General features: G+C 59.5%; 1 protein-coding gene across 1 annotated transcript; it reads left to right on the forward strand.

Annotated features, from left to right (window-relative positions):
* Nucleotides 1-481: 481 nt before the first annotated feature.
* Nucleotides 482-18,333, forward strand: LAMC3 (laminin subunit gamma 3; the record flags this gene model as incomplete). Its single annotated transcript, XM_080355955.1, has 28 exons — nt 482-884; nt 4,230-4,534; nt 4,669-4,799; nt 5,694-5,860; nt 6,456-6,644; nt 6,795-6,912; nt 6,993-7,091; nt 7,404-7,540; nt 9,004-9,120; nt 9,401-9,599; nt 9,828-9,944; nt 10,380-10,594; nt 12,033-12,221; nt 12,304-12,549; nt 13,106-13,259; nt 13,342-13,484; nt 13,566-13,744; nt 13,835-13,973; nt 14,399-14,604; nt 14,967-15,043; nt 15,249-15,383; nt 15,704-15,848; nt 15,965-16,126; nt 16,456-16,558; nt 16,671-16,870; nt 16,956-17,102; nt 17,306-17,405; nt 18,083-18,333. The coding sequence occupies exons 1-28, from the start codon at nt 518-520 to the stop codon at nt 18,331-18,333; spliced, it is 4,737 nt and encodes a 1,578-aa protein (XP_080212081.1). The 5' UTR covers nt 482-517.
* Nucleotides 18,334-18,937: the final 604 nt, after the last annotated feature.

The following is an 18,937-nucleotide window of genomic DNA, read 5'->3' on the forward strand; positions in this document are numbered from 1 at the left end:
AGTGAGGTCCCTGTAAATCTGTGTGGGGAGTGAAGGGGGTGCTGGATCTGCTCCAAAGCCTTTCCCCCCAGCCCACCTTTGATTTTGGGGGCTGTGAGAAAAATGGTGACTCCCACTAATTTAAGGGAAAAACCCACATGTGGGGCGTGTATCACCACAAACATCCCTGGGGCCGAGAAATGAATGAGCTCAATTTCACCCACACAGCTGAAGATGCAACTCCCCCACATACCTGAAGCAACAGAGATGGGGTGCACCCCACCAGAGGGGTCCCATCCTGCCCAGCCCCCTGTTCTGCGGACCAGGGTGGCCTGGAGGAATCCCAAATCCCGCAGCCCCGGCTCACACGCGAAGCTTTCGACATTCCCAGCAGCTTCCACAAGATGGACCTCGGAGCGAGAGGAGGTGCCAAGCAGGGGGACACGTCCCATCCCATCCCGTTACATCCCATCCCGTCCCTCCTGCTCCTGCTGTACCATCCCGAGGAGGCTCAGAGCCCGGCCAGGCGAGCCCCAGCATGGCACGGGCACCCCTGCTCTGGCTGCTGCTCCTGCTGGGGCTGGGGACGGGGGGCTCATCCTCCTGCTGGGACCCCCAGGGCCAGCCCCGCCGCTGCATGCCTGTCTTTGAGAACGCTGCCTTTGGCCAGGCCGTCCAGGCCACCAACACGTGCGGTTCCCCCCCTGAGGACTACTGCCTGCAGATGGGCGCCCGCCACGCCAGCGCCCTGTGCCACCGCTGCGATGCCACCGACCCCCGGCGCCACCACAACGCTTCCTTCCTCACTGACTTCCACAGCCAGGAGGAGAGCACTTGGTGGCAGAGCCAGTCCATGGCTTTCGGCATCCAGCACCCCAACTCTGTCAACATCACCCTTCATTTGGGTAAGTGCTGGTGGGTCCCCCCCCTTGCAATGCTGGTGGTGGGTGCATGGAGATTGGAGTGCATGGCTGGGGGATGGATGGTCCTGCAGCTCTTGGTGCTGCTTTGGGGTTAAAGGCAGGACCCTCCATGGGGCTTTTAGGGGGTGCAAGGAGTGAGGTGCCCTTTGCAAAGTGTTGTGGGTAGATCACTGAAAGGACTTGGGAATACCCCATCCATCAGCCCTGGTCCCTTGTGGGGTGAGGATGCTGGTGGCTGCACCCACCTCTGCCACGTCCAACCAGCTGTGCCTGGGGTGTCCATTTTCCCTGCTCCTCCATGGCTGCTTTGTACTGATTATGCAAGTTTTTTGGAGCAGGAAGAAGGCGGGGGAGGCACAGACCCCCCCTGTGAGACCTTTGCACTGGGTGAGCACTGGAGATGCCAAACCCATGCCATTTCACCTCTGTGCATTGCTGAGGAAGCCTGGTACAAAGGGGGGCAGAGCTCTGCACACACTGTGCAGCCCCAGCAGGTTTCCCCAGCTGGGATACAACCCGCTACATTCCAAATACTGTGCAACTCGCCTGCTTGGAGGATATTTAAACCCATGGGTTACGCCTGGCATTTTAAAAACGATTTTTAACATTTTCCTGCCGTCTAAACTATCCTGGCTATTAGGCAGTGCTGTAAAATCTCCATTCTCTGCTGTCTCCTGCCATCTGGATGCCAAAGTGTGGTAGCGGAGGGGCTGTGATCAGAGCCGGTGAGCTGGTGTGGTGCAGAGCCGTGTCGGTGGGACGCGGTGGCCAGGGTTGGGGTGACAGTGGAGGGTCCATGCCTGCCCTGGAAGGGACTCGGGAGCTGCCCGGCTGAGCAGAGGTCACCACTTTCCCAGCCCCCTGCAAGCAGGATGACATCTGATCCCTGTCCCCAGGCTGGGCTCCCTGCCGGGCATGAGAAGCAATGCTGGAGGAGCCTGCCAGCCCCACGTGGGGGGATCTGCCCCTCTTGCCCATCTCATGCAGGTTGTCACATCACCCCGAATTCCTTTGTTGTATTCCCGAATACAACCTACATGGCTGAACAAGCCACCACCGGTTCCTCTGGTGGCCACAGTGTCCCCCCTACACTGACAGGTGACTTCCAGCCTGCTTCTGTTTGCCTCCTATTAGCACATCTGAGGCCACACTGTTGCACCAATTCACCTTCAGCTCTGGGCCATGTGTCCTTTTCTGAGTGGGAGCATCCCCCTGCAATGTAAGAGGGATAATTTCCTGCACGGCTCATGTAACCTGTCATGCTACAAAGTGCCATGTTGGTGCCTGAGGCATTGCTGTCTGACGTTTCCCACAGACCCCGGGCTCTGTTCTTGTCCCAGCTGCAGACCTTTTTATTGCAACCTTAATGCTTTCGCTTGGGTTATGGAGGAAAAGCCCAGCTGGCCCCTTCAGCTCCCAGGATGTGGCCCAGGACAAGTTCTCACTCCTGAGCTCTTCTGAGTAATCAGGATTTTTAACCCGTGTAGCGTGTCCCTGCCAGCGTGCTCGTCTTGCTCAGTCAGACGTCTTATAGGTTCTCCAGCATGGTTACCTGGGGAGCTTATTAAATAAGATATTGAATGAGTTGGACAAGACCTGTGTTTACCTGCATGCTGTTGATTGGCGTTAATTAGATTACCCTCCTTTAAATCACTCTTCTCGGTGAGGTTTCAGCCATGCCATTACAGTATGTCAGACTCAGAGCGGATCGATAATCCTGAGTGCCCATGGTCATTGCATTTACCCTGTCAGATGTCAGGGAGGAACCCAAAATATCCATGGGCTGGCAAAGGCAACAGCTACCTCGGGTAGCTACGGATGCCAGTGGCTCATGTCAGGGTGTCTGGATTAGGCAGCAAACGCAACTGTGGCTCTGACTCTGATTTTCCTGTGGGATGCGAGCCTGCGGTGGGCTCCGGGAGCTGAGGTTGAGGTGGCCGGAGGTGGCTCTGGTGTGGTCCAGGCCATGGTTTGGGCTCTGTGAGAGGTGGGTGAACACTTTGTTCAGAGGACAGCACATCTGGGAGAGCAGCCAGGGGTCCTGGTGCCATCGCTCAACACCCCTGTGTACCCTCCTGGTGTCCCCATCCCACTGCATGCCCGACTTCGGGACACGTCACACCCTCCCAAGCAGCAAAAAAGAGACAACCAGCCTGGGTTATTTTCTGGATATTTTTTTTTTCCTAAGCAGAATTTGGCCTATTCAAAGGCCTGTCTGGGAACAGCACGCGCTCCCTGGGGACAATTCCCAACAGCTTTGCGTCTCCTCCGCCCCAGCTGGAGGCACCACTTGGGCCCCCCCATCCCATCCGCCCCCTCCCCTTGCCGGGGCCACTTGGGGCAGGGGCTGTTTATTGACACAGCACCGAGCTCCCTTCCTCTCCCAGAGGAAACTGCTCCGGGAGGTGACAGCCCTGACCTCGCTGTTTTGGTAGCCATCCCACCCGGGATGGTGCTGTCTGGGAACCGGCACCCGCCGGCATCCCCCTCACTGCGGGGTGCAGGGTCCCCCACTGTCGCCAGCCTGGAAGAGTCCCAGAGGGAGGTTAATTGGGGGGTGGGGGGCACAAGAGAGGGCAGTGGTGGTGGGACAGCCCGGTTGCAGCCCCTTGCCACCTCTGGGTGGGCTGTGAGTGGGTCTGTCCCCCGCCCGGGTGCTCCCCGCATCCCTGATGGGAGGCAGCTGCTTTTCCCAGCGCCGGTAGCCCGGCTGCCTCGGCTCCCCCGCAGCAACGTCGCAGCACATATGCGACAGTATTCATATGGGCCCAATTAAAGGCTTGTTTTCCTAGTCCCGGAATAACCCCTCTAACATTCCCAACTCATTATCTTTTCAAATAAAGCCAAAACCTTGCAGCTAATTGTTTTGCGCTGTGAGGAGCGGCATTGTTATGGAGCAATCCAGTCTTTGAGCTGGTCCTTCATCTCTGGCAATTAAACGGTTCTGATGTTCACTTTGGTGTTTTCTTTCTTCCTTTTTTTGCTAATTCTTTCAAGCGCTTTCAGAGCTCCGCCAGCCACTCTGGGGACTGGTGGCCTCTCTTTGTCTTCATGCCGGCAAAGACAGCAGTGATGCTGGGTCCTGGCACACGGCTCATCCATGGGAAGGGTCTGCCCTTGACCCTTCCCACCTCCTCATCCCTGTAGTACCACTGTCCCAGGGATGCTGCTCAGTGCTGGGGACCTAATTATGGCTGGTTAAAGCCAGGTTTTGCAGTGGCTTCTTGCCCATGCACCCACGCCATGGGGGATAATTTCAGCCCCGGCGCAGGCTGCGGTGCCCATGGCGGCAGGGAGAAGGTGACAGGGTGGCGGGTCTGTCCCCAGGCAAAGCCTACGAGATCACCTACGTGCGGCTGAAGTTTCATACCAGCCGCCCTGAGAGTTTCGCCATCTACAAGCGCAGCCGCGCCGAGGGGCCCTGGGTCCCCTTCCAGTTCTACAGCGCGTCCTGCGAGAAGACCTACGGGAAGCGGCTGCGGCACTACCTGCGGCCCGGGGAGGATGAGCAAGTGGCTTTCTGCACAGACGAATTCAGCGACATCTCCCCGCTGAGTGGGGGCAACGTGGCCTTCTCCACCCTTGAGGGACGGCCAAGCGCCTACAATTTCGACGGGAGCCCCGCACTGCAGGTGCTGCAGGGTGGGAGGGGGGTAAAAGCACCGTGATGCCCTGAATCCCTGTAAGAAAAGGTGCAGGATGCATCTCGTTTGGGAGCTGGTGGCCTGGACCGCTGCCCAAGGCGTCTTCCCTGTGTCCCCTGCAGGAGTGGGTGACCGTCACCGACCTGCTCATCTCCTTGAACCGTCTCAACACATTTGGGGATGACATCTTCAAGGACCCCAAGGTGCTGCAGTCGTACTACTACGCCATCTCAGACTTCTCCGTGGGTGGCAGGTGAGGGGCAGCGGGGGCCAGGGTGAGGGCAAGGTGGGGGAATCTTTCTGGGGCTGTGGGGCTGTGATTTGGGGCAGCTGCTTCGCACCTCAGCCTTGTTTAAAGTGCATTTTTGGGGCAAACCACTCAGATGTGGCTTCCTCCATCTGTAAGCCAGAGCTGGCCATGCAGAGATGGGTGATGAAACCTGAAGACCTTTAAGTTGTGCCAAAGGAGGTTTTTTCTCCCCAGGCTCTCTCTATTTGCCACCAGCTGTATTTGCTTTGCCCCCTCCCACCCCAATGGCTTCTGAAGGCACTGTTGCTCCTCCTGTAGCTCTGCTTGGTTCCTGGGAACAGCAAAAGAGGGTCTGGGGGGGCCAGCGGGGAGATGCCCCAAGGCCACAGAGGCTGGTGGAGGAGCTTGGAGTTGGTATGGCCATGGCCAGAGGAGCCTGAACAGCTGCCCGTGGGATGGGGGGACTGATGTGGGACAGAGACAATGGTGGCACCCACCATCAGTCAGCCCCAAAAGGGAACGCTTGGCCCCAAAGCAAGATGCTCAGCTCCTAAGGGGGATGCTCAGCCCCAAAGGGGGGTGCATGTGCCCTTCCCAGGCTGGGGCATTGGGAAATCTCTCTGTCCTGATGAGAGCTGCTTCCCCCAGGCGGTGGGGCTGGGGCTGCTCCCAGCTGGCCAGCAGACCTCACTGCTGTCGTCTCATCCCCAAAGCCCCAGCAGCTGCAGCTGGTTAGCATCTCACATGGGCCACCCTCAGTGTGTGACCTCCCAGCTGGCCAGGCCAGGAGCACCTTGGGGACATGGCAGGTGGCCTCAATGCCAACACAGCCTAAGCTGCATTTCTTGCCCTATGGCCACCCCAGGAGAGCCCCCACACACCAGCATCTCACTGCAGGTGCAAATGCAATGGCCACGCCAGTGAATGTGCACCGGACGAGGCCGGGCAGCTGGTCTGTGTGTGCCAGCACAACACAACTGGCACCGACTGCGAACGCTGCCAGCCCTTCTACCAGGACCGGCCCTGGGCTCGCGGCACCGCCGAGGCCGCCAACGAGTGTCTGCGTGAGTATCGCCGGGGCTGGGTGCATGGTTATGGTGTGTGATCAGCCCCAACAGGCTGTGATGATGCTGCATTGGCTCATCCAGCAGCTCCTGCCCTCCTTGTGCAAGAAGAAAGTGCCTGCTCCATTTTGTAAGGTTGCTCTGGGCAGGAAGGGAGAATTTGCACCCCAGGTTCCCCCTTCACAGCATCACCCTGAGGATCGCCCAAGCTTCCACAGATCACAGAATGGCTGGGGTTGAAGTGACCTCTGGAGAGCATCCAGTTCAACCCACCTGCTAAAGCAGGGTCACCAGAGCAGATTGCACAGGAAGGTGTCCAGGCAGGTTTTGAATGTCTCCAGAGAAGGAGCCTCCACAACCTCTCTGGGCAGCCTGTTCCAGTGCTCTGGCACCCTCAAAATTTCCTTACCCCATGAGTGCAGCCATCTGCTCTGTGCACGGTGCGGCACCCATCTCCACTTCCAATGGCAGAGGCATTGCCAAAAGCTCACACTGCTGAGCCAAGCAGCCCCTCTGGCTCATCCACCCCCCAAGGAGGGCGCTTTATCCCCTGTGCCTCCTGGGTGCTGAGCATCCTTCCTGCCTCCACCTGCAGCTTGCAACTGCAGCGGCCGCTCAGACGAGTGCTTCTTTGACCGGGAGCTGTACCGCCGCAGCGGGCACGGGGGCCACTGCCGAAACTGCCATGACAACACTGCCGGGCCGCACTGCGAGCTCTGCCGGCAGAACCACTATCGCTGGGAGCCGCAGGCAGCCTGCCAGCCCTGCCACTGCCACCCCGCAGGTGCGTGGGGCTGCCGTGCAAACCCCTGCCCTTGCTACGGCTGGGAGGGATGGTTTTGGTCAGTTCTCCCTCACCCGGCGGCTCCACATCTCCCCACCATGTATTTTCCCTGCTGGACTTGAGTCTCAGGGCTGGCCGGGGTCCCTGCAGGGTCCCTGCACCCCCAGTGTGACAGCTCTGGGACCTGCCTGTGCAAAGCCAACGTGACGGGCTGGAAGTGCGAGCGCTGCAAGGACGGGTACCACAGCCTGAGCGAGGGAGGCTGCAGGTGAGGAGGAGCCCGGTGTTGTGTGGGGACAGCAGGACAGGACTGGGGGTCACCTCCTGCCTTCATGTCTCCCCATCCAGACCCTGTGCCTGCAACCCCGCGGGCAGCATGGGCACCTGCGACCCCAACACGGGGCATTGCACCTGCAAGGAGAGGGTGGAGGGGCATCTGTGCAACAGGTAATGATCATGGTGCTGGGCTCGGGATGGGAGCGCTGTCCCTTTCCAGGCTGGGATCAGTGCTGGGCAGGTGTCTTCATGTCTATGGGTAACTGCTGCTTCCCCAGCCCCTACATATGACCCCTCGCAGGAGCTTTGTGGTGGGAATCCTGTAGGGTCACTCCCCACAGAGGCCACAGCTGATGAGGCTGGGGTGCCACATCCCTTTGGACCACTCAAAGCTGACACCAGTGTCCCGCTGGGATGCCACTGTGGTCCCCCACGGCTCTGCCTGCCCCATGCCATGTTCTCCTGTTTCCTCCCCATGCCCAGGTGCCAGCCAGGCTGGTTCAACCTGCAGCCCCACAACCCTGCCGGCTGCACCAGCTGCTTCTGCTATGGCCACTCCACTGCCTGCGCAGCGGCCGACGGCTACGAGGTGACCCACATCCGCTCCGACTTCAGCCAAGGTACTGACCCTCAACCCTGGGTGAAACAGAGAGCACAGCTGCACCAACTCCAGCCAGAAAACTCCAGCAGTTTGGGAAGGCTGGGGCTGAGCATCCTGCTTTGGGGCTAAGGATCTCCCTTCAGGACTTGACTGGTGGTGATTTCTCTGGCTTGCCTCTATTTTGCTGTTAAATATCTGGTTTTGCCCCCAGTTCTGTGGGGACAGGCTCTCCCTAGCTCCCTATGGCATCGCTCCATGCTGACCTGCTCCCAGGGCTGTGCGTGTTCAGGGAGAGCTGCGGGGCCGGGCACTGCCATCCCATCACACCAGGGACTGCCGGAGCGCTAAAAATCAACACAGAAAGATAAAAAACAAAAGGATGGAGCCTGGTGGGAACTTTCCCCCTTCTTGCCTCCTCTTCCCATCCTCAGCTGGGATGGGGCAGAGCAGACAGGAGCCACGGGTGCAGGATGGGGTGCTCTTGCCTAGGGCTGTGCGTGGCAGAGCTGGATGTGTGCGGGATGTTCAGGGAAACCCTGCCATCTGCCGCACAGCCCGACGTGTGCAGCCCCGGCTGCGGGCACACATTGCAGCCCCCGCCACAGCCCCCGCTCACCGGGACCCCTGCCTGCCCCCCGGCAGGGTCTGGGCATCCACTGCAGGTGTACATCACTCACCTGCACCTCGATGGGGCGCACAGAACAACGAGCAGATGGAGACAAACACGCCAGGCGCAGGTTTACCCTGGTCGCCTTTAAACCCCGCTGCCAATTCCTGTGCTGCTGAAATGTCTTCCACGGCCTTGAAACAGAGCCAAGCTTTAAACCGAGTCCTTTTTCCACCCTTCACGCAGCCAATTAGGGCTGCTCCTTTAGGGACAGGCTTGGCAGAGCTCTGGGTTGGGTTGCAAGAGGCTGAGCCACCCGGCCTCCCACAGCCCCTCTCCCCAGAGCCCCCCCAAACCTGCAGCTGAGCTGCAAGTTTCCTGTGCTGGGTGAAAGACTCCAAATTTGGGATGATTTGATAATCAAGTGCAGTCCACTTGAGACCCAGGGAGACATTTCCAGGAGCTTGTCCTACAGCTGCCCAAGGTTGGAAGAAATATCTGACCCTGGGGAGTAGGGGGGGACTTTAACTGATTTCCGAACTAAACCAGCTTAATGCAATTTCACCTCATCTCTCCCTGGGCTTCCTGTCCTTTCAGCCCACAGAAATGCTGGAACCACAGCACAGGCAGGGGGGCAAAAGTTTAAAGATAATAATTTCCTGCATATCTAAGCAAATAAACAGATGGGGGAATGGCCAGGGCCACTCACCAGCACATGAGAGCGCAGAGCCTGAGTGGACCAGGGCATTACAAAGCACTTTATAAGACCCCGGAGAGTCTTGGGGGGAAGGACAGAGCCCCCAAAAGTTGGTGCTGGGCTGTTGGGGCCTCACTGCTCCCTTCGCACATGCACCACTGCCGTGTGCTGTATGCAGGGCTGGAGGGCTGGGTGGCCACAGCGCCAGGCACTGCGGACCTGCCACTACGCTGGGCTGGAGGGGAGATCGTCACCGAGTGGGATGGGGAGGAACCAGTGGATTTTCTTGCACCAGGTATTGTGTGTGCTGGGTCCCTGGGGTCCTGCTTTGCCATGGGGACCCCTGGGTGGAACATCTCACCTCTAAGCTGGTGCATGAGGAGCTGGGCTCCATCCCAGAGCTGAGCGTGTTTTGATAACGCAAAGCAGTGGGGGGGATTTGGGCAGTGGGCTGGGACCCCAAGAGAGCAGGTTGTAGCTCTGGGAAGGTGGCTGTGGCTTCAGGTGATGCTGGTGGGGCCCTGCACAGGGTCACGTCTGTGTTCTACAGACTTTGCTTCTCTCTCCCCTCCCAGAGAAGTTCCTGCAGATGCAGCGTCTCAGTTATGGGCAGCTCCTGTCCCTGCTGCTGGGAGCAGAGCAGAATGGGACGGGGATGGAGAATGGGGTGCCTCTGCTCTGGGTCCAGCTGGTGCTGGAGGGCGAGGGGATGGAGGTCACCATGTCCAGCAGTGAGAGCCGGCCCCAGCGTGGGAAGCAGGCTGTCACCTTCAGGTACCACCACAGCTCTTTGGGGAGCCTCGGCTGGGTTTGGGACACAGTGTGGCTGACCTTGCCTGGGGTGTCCTGTGCTGGGGAGTTCAGCCCCTCTCCCTGCCCCCCTCGAGGATTTAACTGTGCCCCCATCGCTGTGCCCGGGTGCCAGCTGTGGAGCTGAGCTGTCCTGCGGCATGTGGCTGTCAAGCTGCCCCTGTCCTTCCTCCCATGTTCCATCTCCAATAGGCTACACGAGACAGAGGAGGGTGCGGAACCTTCGCTGTCAGCCATCAGCTTCCAGCGCCTGCTCTCCAACCTGACAGCCCTCCGCCTCCGCGTCCGCCGCGGCCCCGTGCGAGGTGGGTGGCTCACACAGTGTCCCCACAGGCACCAAGCTGGGATGGGGCTGGGGACATCAGAACAGCTCTCGGGGACAAGAGGCATTGAGGGGGAGTGTTGGGGCAGGGGCTGGCTCCTCTCTGAGAACCCCGCTGGGCTCTCCAGGAGGTATTTTTGGAACAGGTTGGCCAGAGAAGTGGTATATGCCCCATCCCTGGAGATATCCCAGCCCAGGCTGGGCGGGGCTCTGAGCAACTTGGTCTGGGTGAAGATGTCCCTGCTCATGGCAGGGCAGTGGAATGGATGAGCTTTGAAGGTCCATTCCAACCCAAACTATGTCATGATTCTCTGATTTCAGGGTCTCCTATGGCTGCTCAGAGCATTTCCAGACAGGATGAAGAGCATAGGGCCAGGGGACATGCCATCCCATCCTCATACTGTTCTCTCCCTCTCAGGCAGGTTGTTCCTGAGCCAGGTCCAGCTTGTGTCGGCTCGCCCTGGGCTGGGGGAGCGGGCGGGCTGGGTGGAGGAGTGTACGTGTCCCCCAGGCTACACTGGCCAGTTCTGCCAGTCCTGCGCCCCTGGCTTCACACGAGAGACCCCGTTCGGTAGCCCGTTTGTCACCTGCGTGCCCTGCGCCTGCAACCAGCATGGGGACTGCCACCCCCTTACAGGTGGGCACCTCTCTGCTTGTGCAGCCACTGCATGCGTGAGTGACAAATCGTGTCATTGCTTGTTTGTGAGGGATGCTGGAAACCATCCTGTGATACCCAAAGTTTGCAAGTTGAATTGCTTGGGTGGTTAGAGGGGCTGGGTTCATAACTGCAGAGACAATTAGCAAATTGCAATAATGCTGGTAAATAAGAGGAGCATCTTTCATGGTACTTTATGACCTTAAAGGAGGAGAAAGAAGGGTGCTGCTCCTCTGAGGAAGGAGGGAACGGTCAGGGCAGAGGGTTTTGCTTGGCCAGGTCTCACAGGGCATCTCTGCCCAGGAGTGGAGCAGGACTGGTCCCTGCAAACTGGGATGAACCTGAGCAGAGAAAGAAGTAAAAGAGCAGGAGAATACAGCAGCGCTGGGCTTGTGGGAAGGCACTGGAGGAGCCGGCTCCCGTGCTGCCTGCCCAAATCCTGCTGTGCCTCCAGACCCAGCTCAGAGGTGCAGGATTGCAGCACGGACTGTGGCTTGAAAGGAGGAAAAAGAAAAACCAAAGTCTTCAGGGCAGCATGGCCATGTCAGGGGCGGTTTGCAGGGTGTTGGTGCTCCCCTCTCTTGCCAGGCAAAGTGTCTGGATGGCACTGGTCGAGGAAGAGAGGCAGGATTGCAGAAACTCTGCAAACTCACCCTCATCCCATGGAGCCTGGGCTGGCACCACCAACTCCATGGTCCCCGGGACGGAGCCAGGCATTTGATGTCCCAGCACGGGTGGTGCCAGCCCGAGCCAGCCCGCACGCTTCCTTTCATTTATTTTTCCACTCCTTCCTGCCACCTGCTTTTCCTTTCTTTTCCATCGTCCAGAAAATGGAAAAATACCCATTTCCTCCTGCACAACCCCACAAATAATGGAGAAGAATCCTCCCCCTGGCTCCTTCTCTCTCTCTCTCTCCAGTCAAACAGCATCCGCCGGGAGGTGGGAGGCTTCTTGAGCATCCTTCCTCCTCCTCATCCTCCCAGCTGATTTTGGAAGGCTGTGACTCACTGGCTCGGCTCGCGGGGAGACACTCGCTCCCTGCTGGGTGCCGGCCAGCTGCTTGTGTTTTCTATGACAGGCTGGAAATTATGCTCCTCGTCACCGAGAAATGTGTTGTCAATTATCGTAGGCGCCGACAGGCTCCGTGCACAGCGCGGGGGAGCGTGGGGCTGGCGCTGGGGCCCCAGTGTCCTCTCCAAAACCTCCTCCTGTCGGCAAAGACGGGACAAGGAAGGAAAACATTACAAGTCTTGGTCGGGGACATGCAATCCCAGCATGAACCCTTAGCTGGAGCTCTGCATCCCTCTCAGCACCCACAGTGTGCCACACTCGGCCCTTGGCTCTCCATCCCCTCTGTGGCCCCTGCTGTTATTCAGGGCTGGGATTTTGCAGCCCCTCAGCTGTGTTTTCCTCCTCGCAGGGCACTGCCAGTGCTTGCACAATACCGAAGGTCCCTCCTGCGAGCGCTGCAGCTCTGGGTTTTATGGCAACCCCTTCATCGGGCACTTTGATGACTGTAAACCGTGCCCCTGCCCCGACCGCTCACCCTGCACTCAGGTGCCAGGCAGTGGGGAGGTGGTTTGCACCCACTGCCCCCCTGGGCAGAGAGGTGAGGCTGGGAGTGGGTGGCCGAGGGAGCCGTGGGCAGCACTGCCACGGCCAGACCCTTCCCACCTTTTTGCCTTCTGCAGGAAAACGCTGCGAGCTCTGTGACGATGGGTTTTTTGGAGACCCCCTGGGGCAGAGGGGTCCCGTGCGTCCCTGTGTCCCCTGCCAGTGTCATGGGAACGTGGATCCCAACGCCGTGGGGAACTGTGACCCTGTGTCCGGCCGGTGCCTGCGCTGCCTGTACAACACAACGGGCGAGCACTGCGAGAGGTGTCGGACAGGCTTCTATGGGGACGCGCTGGCTCCCAGCCCTGCTGGGAAGTGTGCACGTACGTACGGCCCCAGGGGCTGGTCCTGGTCCTCTGGGTCCCACTGCAGCCAAAATCCTCCCAGCAGTGCAGGTGGGGTGTGGACAGGGGATGTCCAGCAGGTTTAGGGGCTGATGGATGGTCTGGGTTGGCCCCAAAGGCTCGGGAATGGCTTTTCTCCGCTCCCTCCACTGCTATCCTTCCCTGGAGATAGCCCAGTCTGCTAGGGCTCAGCCTCTCAGAGCCCTGTTTGATGGGGGGCAGACAGCTCTCCACATTTTGGGGGCTCGGCCCCAGCACCCTGTTCCCATGGTCCCATCTGCCAGCCCTGTGCTGCACGTCAGCAGCGCAGGGTGTTTCAAAAAGACAGACCCAATTTCAAAGCAGTATATTTCAGAATGGCAACATGCTACAATTACACAAAAATTTACAAATGGTTTAATGAGTTGCCAGGTTTTAGTAACCTTTTTATAAAGGCTCTGTGTTCCCTCCACCTGCTGTATGGACAACGTTGAGATGATAGTTTGAATTCATCCCAAATAGCCTTTTGAAACACCCTATATTTTGTCTCCTGTAGCTTGTGATTGCAACCCCGATGGTTCGGTCCTGGAGCCGGAGGAATGTGATCCCAGCACGGGGCAGTGCCGCTGCCTCCCACACGTGACGGGCAGGACCTGCGGGCTGTGCCAACCCGGCTACCATGGCCTGCAGCCCACCGTGGGGTGCCAGAGGTACGTGGGGGCTGCGAGGGGACAGCGGTGACCCTGGCTCTGGTCTCTGCATCACTCATCACCCTCCACCTCTCGGTGCCAGCTGCCAGTGCCATCCCATGGGGTCACGGGACAGCGGGTGCCACGCAGTGACAGGACAGTGCTCCTGCCAGCCGGGCGTCACAGGGAAGCGATGTGACCGATGCCACCATGGCTTCTTTGGCTTTTCTGCCAGAGGATGCCGAGGTACTGGGGATGGGGACCGTACCTTGGATGTAAAACCAGGGCTGGCAGGTGTGGTGTGACACCTCCCTGTCGCCGTTGCAGCCTGCAACTGCTCTCCGCTGGGCTCCGTCACCCTGCAGTGCCACGAGAACAGCACCTGCCTCTGCCGCCCCGGCTTCGTGGGCTACAAGTGTGACCAGTGCCAGGCCAACTTCTTCCTCGACCCGCCGAGCTCCCGCTGCCAGCAGTGTCCCACCTGCTACGGGCTGGTGAAGGATGAGGTACAACCTGTGTCCTGCTAAGGTGGGCACAGTGACCTGGCCCCTGTGCTGTCTCAGTGTCCCACTGTGTCCTTCCCATCTCACCCACAGGCTGACCAGCTGAAGGCCAGGCTGCAGGAGATGGAGGAACAGCTGCAAAAACCGGGCTGTGACACCCGCCTGGGCCAGTCCCCCATGCTGGGAGATGCGCCCCGGGGAGACGGGCTGCCCAGTGCTCACCTCCTGCATGGTATGGGGGACACCCCTTCCCTCCACCATGTGGGGAGCCCCACGTCAGCCCTCTGGGGACACCCTGCTTCCGTGGGGTGACATGCTGGGTGGGTGCAAGGAGAACCCAGGTCAGCGCTGAGCTCAGCAGGAGTGATGGGGTGACCGAGATGGGGAGGGTGGGGATGGCCATGCTGTTTTGTGTAGGACAGCTTGCACGCATGACATTCTGGAGCAGCTGGTGGCGGGCATTACTGGGGACTGAGCATCATGGGGTGTCCTTGGGGTGCTGCACCCCTGGGTCCCTCCTGAGCACCCATGAGGGACTGTCATCCCCTTCCATTAGCAGGCATAAGGGAGGGTGCTGGGGCATGGGGCAGCCCACAGACAAGTGGGGAGCCCCAGTCACCTCTGTGAGCAACAAGAACCTGCTTGTGCTGCCCACAGGTGTCCGGGTCACCCTCCTGGCGCAGCTGGGGCGGCTGGCTGGGGCGCTGGGCACCATGCAGGGCCAGCTCAGCAACGCCAGCCAGGCCATAGGCTGCTCCAGCCACGGACCCCCCAAAACCTGCATCCTGCTGTCAGAGATCGGGGCCACGCTGCGGTCGGCACAGCGGGAGATCCTGCATGCCACAGACACCCTGGCTACCACGGTGTGGGCTCCTGCTGGTCCTGGGCTCCTAGGGGGCTGGTGGCCATCCTGGGAAGGATGTGCAGGACTGGTGGGGTGGGATGTGACCAGCACAGTGGGTGGGTGTGAAAGCCTGGGGTCCATGTGGGTATAGCCCTCATTGCAGCTGAGTCACACAGCTACAGCGTGTTTCAAAAACATGGACCCAAAGCAGTATTACTAAGGAATTGGATCCATCTTTTGAAATACTCTGTATTTCCCTTGCTCTCTCCTGTTTGCAAACCTCCTCCTGCACTTTGGGAGGTTCTCACTAGTGTTGAGCTAGTGGGGTCCAGGGGTCCCTGCTCCCCGCTGGGGTTTCACTGCCACTGTTTGCGTTTCAAGGAGATTCCCTCGGAAATCCCTCAGCAGCCCACAAACTGGAGCCACCAGGCACTGGAGGCACGGGAGCTGGCCCAGAGGTACAGCTGCAAGTCCCTTCCTTTCCCTGGCAGTGATGGATGGAGACGTGGAAGCCCCGAGCCTGGGCTTTGCAGTCCCCATTGCCGAGGGTCCACCTCAGCCTGACCCTGCCTTGTGCCATCACGGCTGGGACTGTGGGATGGCTGCTCCTTCCCCAGGAGGCCAGTCTTAGTATCATCTCCCTGGGTGTCCTTGTCCCTGCAGCCACGAGGACATGGTGGCGCGGGTGGAGGCGGTGGTCGGGAGAGCACTGCGAGCCTCCAACACCAGCTCCCAGCTCCTGCGGAGCTTGCTGGAAGGGAACACGACGTGGGAGATGCAGCAGGAGCTGGAGGCCGGGTGAGGGGCTGGCAGAAATGGGGGGCTGGCAGAAATGGGGGGCTGGCAGGGCACCACAGCCCCTTGCCTCTGGCCAGGTCCCTGTTACAGGACTTGATTATGGTGGTTTGACACCTGGTCAACAGGGACATGACTGAGTCCTGTCAAACTCATTGTACCATAGTGTTGCAAAGCAGAGAGCCAGGGTGCTGCGTGTTGGGGGTATTTCATGCCCAACGTTTGCCCCTACATCCATGTCCAAGAGCCAATCCCCAAGCCATCATCTTCAGCCTTCAAGGGTCCGGAGGGTCCTGGGTCACCGTGGCGTCCTGTCCGTGTAGGTATGAGGAGATCCAGCGGGCACGGGAGGAGCTGGCTGCTGGTGTGGTGGAGGTGGCAGCGGAGGCCAGGAGAGCGTTGGCAGCCGTGCAGCAGGTGAACACAGACATGGCCGAGAGGCTTCTGCAGGTGGCTGTGCCGGGGCAGGTGAGCAGCATCAACACTCCTCTTTGAAACCCTACCCCCTGCTTCACCCGCTGGGCAGCACTGCCTCCCATGCTGGGCGATGCTCTGACGGAGCCTTTGGCATCCCTGATCCGCAGCAGACGCTGCCGGCGCAGGCTGCAGCCCTGGCGCAGGAGCTGGCAGCGCTGGAGCAGGCAGTGCAGGTGCAGGGGCCGTCGGCTCGGCGGGCTGTCGAGGCATCCCGTGCTCTGGCAGCAGGATTGCGCCAGGAGCTGCAGAGGACTCGTGGCTTCGAGCAGGTAACTGCTGCTCATTTGCGTGGGGCGTCCCTGCAAAATAAGTGATGGGGAGACTCCCAGTTCCAGCTGGAGCTGTGGGCACGCTGGGTGCACCCCTCTCCTGCCCTCCCACCCAGGGCACAGGGGGTGGGTGAGCCCCATCCCTGCTGCTGTAGTGACCAGAGGAACCATGCTGGCAGCCAGGGAGTTTCAGCAGAGATCTCCACTTAGGATTCCAGATCTCCCAAGGAGCTCACCTGACGAGTGGGAGCAGCCTGGGACCCACATTTCCCAGCTGGGTGCAGCTCTTCTCCTCTTTCCCAGCCTCACTCCTGCTTTTCTCTCCCCAGCTGCGGGACCGGGCTGGCTCTGCCCACAGCACGGCCACCTCGGCCATCGCACGGGGAAAGGCTGTGCTCTCCAACACGGAGTCCCTCCTGGCCAACTTGGAAGGTAAAAGCCACCAGCTACAGCATCTCCGGCCACAGCTTGGCTCTCACCACTCTGACTCTGGAAGTCATGGGGAGAAAGAGCCAGCTGGGTGACAGCCAGGTTGTCCCTGCAGGCATGAAGAAGGTGCTGGGACACAGGAAGGGCCAGGCTGCTCTGAGCAGGAGGATGACACTTGTGCGGGACAGGACAATGGTGGAGGCCCAGAGGAAGATCAAACAGGCAGAGAGGATGCTGGGAAACTCCTTGTCCATCTCCACCACAGCCCGGAGGAAGGCTGGGGAGGCTGAGCAAGTCTCTGGGGAGAATGCAAAGGTCCAAGTGGAGGGATGTGGGGTGCAGGGAGCCCATGCCAGCTGCATGTCCCCAGGTGACTGTCCCCATCTCTGTCCCTTTGCAGAGGGCACAGGCTGTGCTGCAGGAGGGCAAGCAGACCCGCAAGCATGCCAGTCAGCTTGCCGTGCGTGCCAATGACACCCAGCGAGAGCTCTCACGGCAGGAGCACGTGGCTGAGAAACTCAGGGGGGACCTGGAGGAAACGCATCAGGTGAGTCAAGTCCCCTTGGGCAGCTCATGTTCTCTGGAGCCTGGAAGGGGATTTGCCCACAGCTCAAAGCATAGGGAGCAATGTGGCTTTTGGGCTCCAGTGTATGGGGAATGCTTTGGGGACATTCCTGGGATGCTTTCCCTTCTCCCATCCAACCAAGGGTCAATGATGTCTCTGATCTGGGTGTCTGCCTGTGTTCAAAGGTGGGGATGGAGGTGAGTGAGATGGCAAAAAGTCTCCAGGAAGCCCGGGGCTCACTCATCTCGGACATTGAGACCCTGAACAACCTGCTGAGCAGCCTAGGTGAGACCTGGGGGAAATGGGGTGTGGGGATCCAGGCTGAAGCAGGGTGCAGGGACCTGGGGAAGGGCCAGGCTGTTGGAGTCTACGTCTCTCCTGCTCACTGGTTCTGGGTCTCTTGCTTGCTCACCACCCAGGCTGAGATGGATGCCCTTTGGCTGAGATCGCTCAGGGTTTTAGCAAAACTTCTTGAGGGCTCATGTCTTGAAGAAAGCCCTTGTGTAGAATAAATTGGGTCTTGCGGAATGTATGGGCTCACACCTAGTGCAGGGACACTCATGTCCATTGGCATCTCCAGGAGGAGCAGGGCTGGGTCAAGGGTTCAGTCCCTTTGGACCCAAGGAGGTGATGGGCTGGGTTCACTCCCTGCTGCTGGTTGGTTTTGCATCAGCTCCTTCTGCTTTGATCATCTGGGTACATTTCTGAGCACTCTGGGACTCCTGCGTTTGAGAAATTTTGCAAAGGGGTGGAAATTTTCACCCATCTGTAAGAGAGAGACCTGCCCAGGCTCTGCCTGGAGCCTCAGAGCTATTCGCTTATCTGCAGTCGCTGGGAAGCTGCAATGCCTCCATGCCCCACTGCACCCACTGCCTCCAGTTTTCCTGGTGCCGAGGGTCAGAGCCCTGGAGCATGTCCAGAGCCTTTCCTGCCTCTGACCCATGTCCTCTCCCCTTGCCCAGGCAACCTGGAGCAGGCAGCGCAGCTGGAGCCAGTGCTGAGCGCCGGGCGGCTGGAGCTGGAGCGGCTGTGGCTGCGCCTGGCGGCACGGGGCAGGCTGGCCGGCCAGCTCAGCTTGCTGCAGCGCGAGGCGGAACGGCAGCGGGAGAAGATCGACGCGTTCAAGAGCGACTTGGCTGAGATCCGGGCTGACAAGCAGAACCTGGAGGACATTTTGCGGAACCTCCCCGAGGGCTGCTCGAAGTGGCAGTGACAGGTTCCTGGTCACCATCCCGTCACCATTGTGCCCCCCTGCGCAGGGAACGGCAGAGCGAAGGACACCCTGCGGTCACCAGCATCGATCCCTCCCACTGTTCATCATGCTGTCCACCACACAATATCACACCCCAGGTTCTTATCTGCACCAGGTCAGGCTCAGCACCCTGAGCTCTGCAGCATGGTTTCAGTCACCAGCTCTGTCCTCAGGGCAGGGGGACAACCATCTACCAGGGACCACCGATGTGTCTGTGCAGGAGACGGAGCACTCACAGGGTTGGTCTCTCACTGTGGAGGGAGCAAAGAGCTGTCACAGTTCTCCATACCAGACACATCTCTCCATCCCTCCTTCCCCACTGCAACATGGTGCACCAGGGAGGGACAACTTATCAAGTATGGAAGGTACCAAAGGGGGTCCCTCCTGCCCCAGGAGGAGATAAGAGAGGCTGTTGCACATGTGCTGGACCCTTAACCAGCTCTTGGCAGGCAGGTGAGGCATCCTCTGCCTGCTTGCAGGGTAAGAGCAGCTCTGTCCCTGCTATTCCCCTGCTCCAGGGTCACACAGTGTCCTCTGCTTGACCCACTGGATGTCACCAGGTCTG

This window comes from Nesoenas mayeri, assembly GCF_963082525.1.
Source record: "Nesoenas mayeri genome assembly, chromosome: 18".
NCBI lineage: Eukaryota > Metazoa > Chordata > Aves > Columbiformes > Columbidae > Nesoenas > Nesoenas mayeri.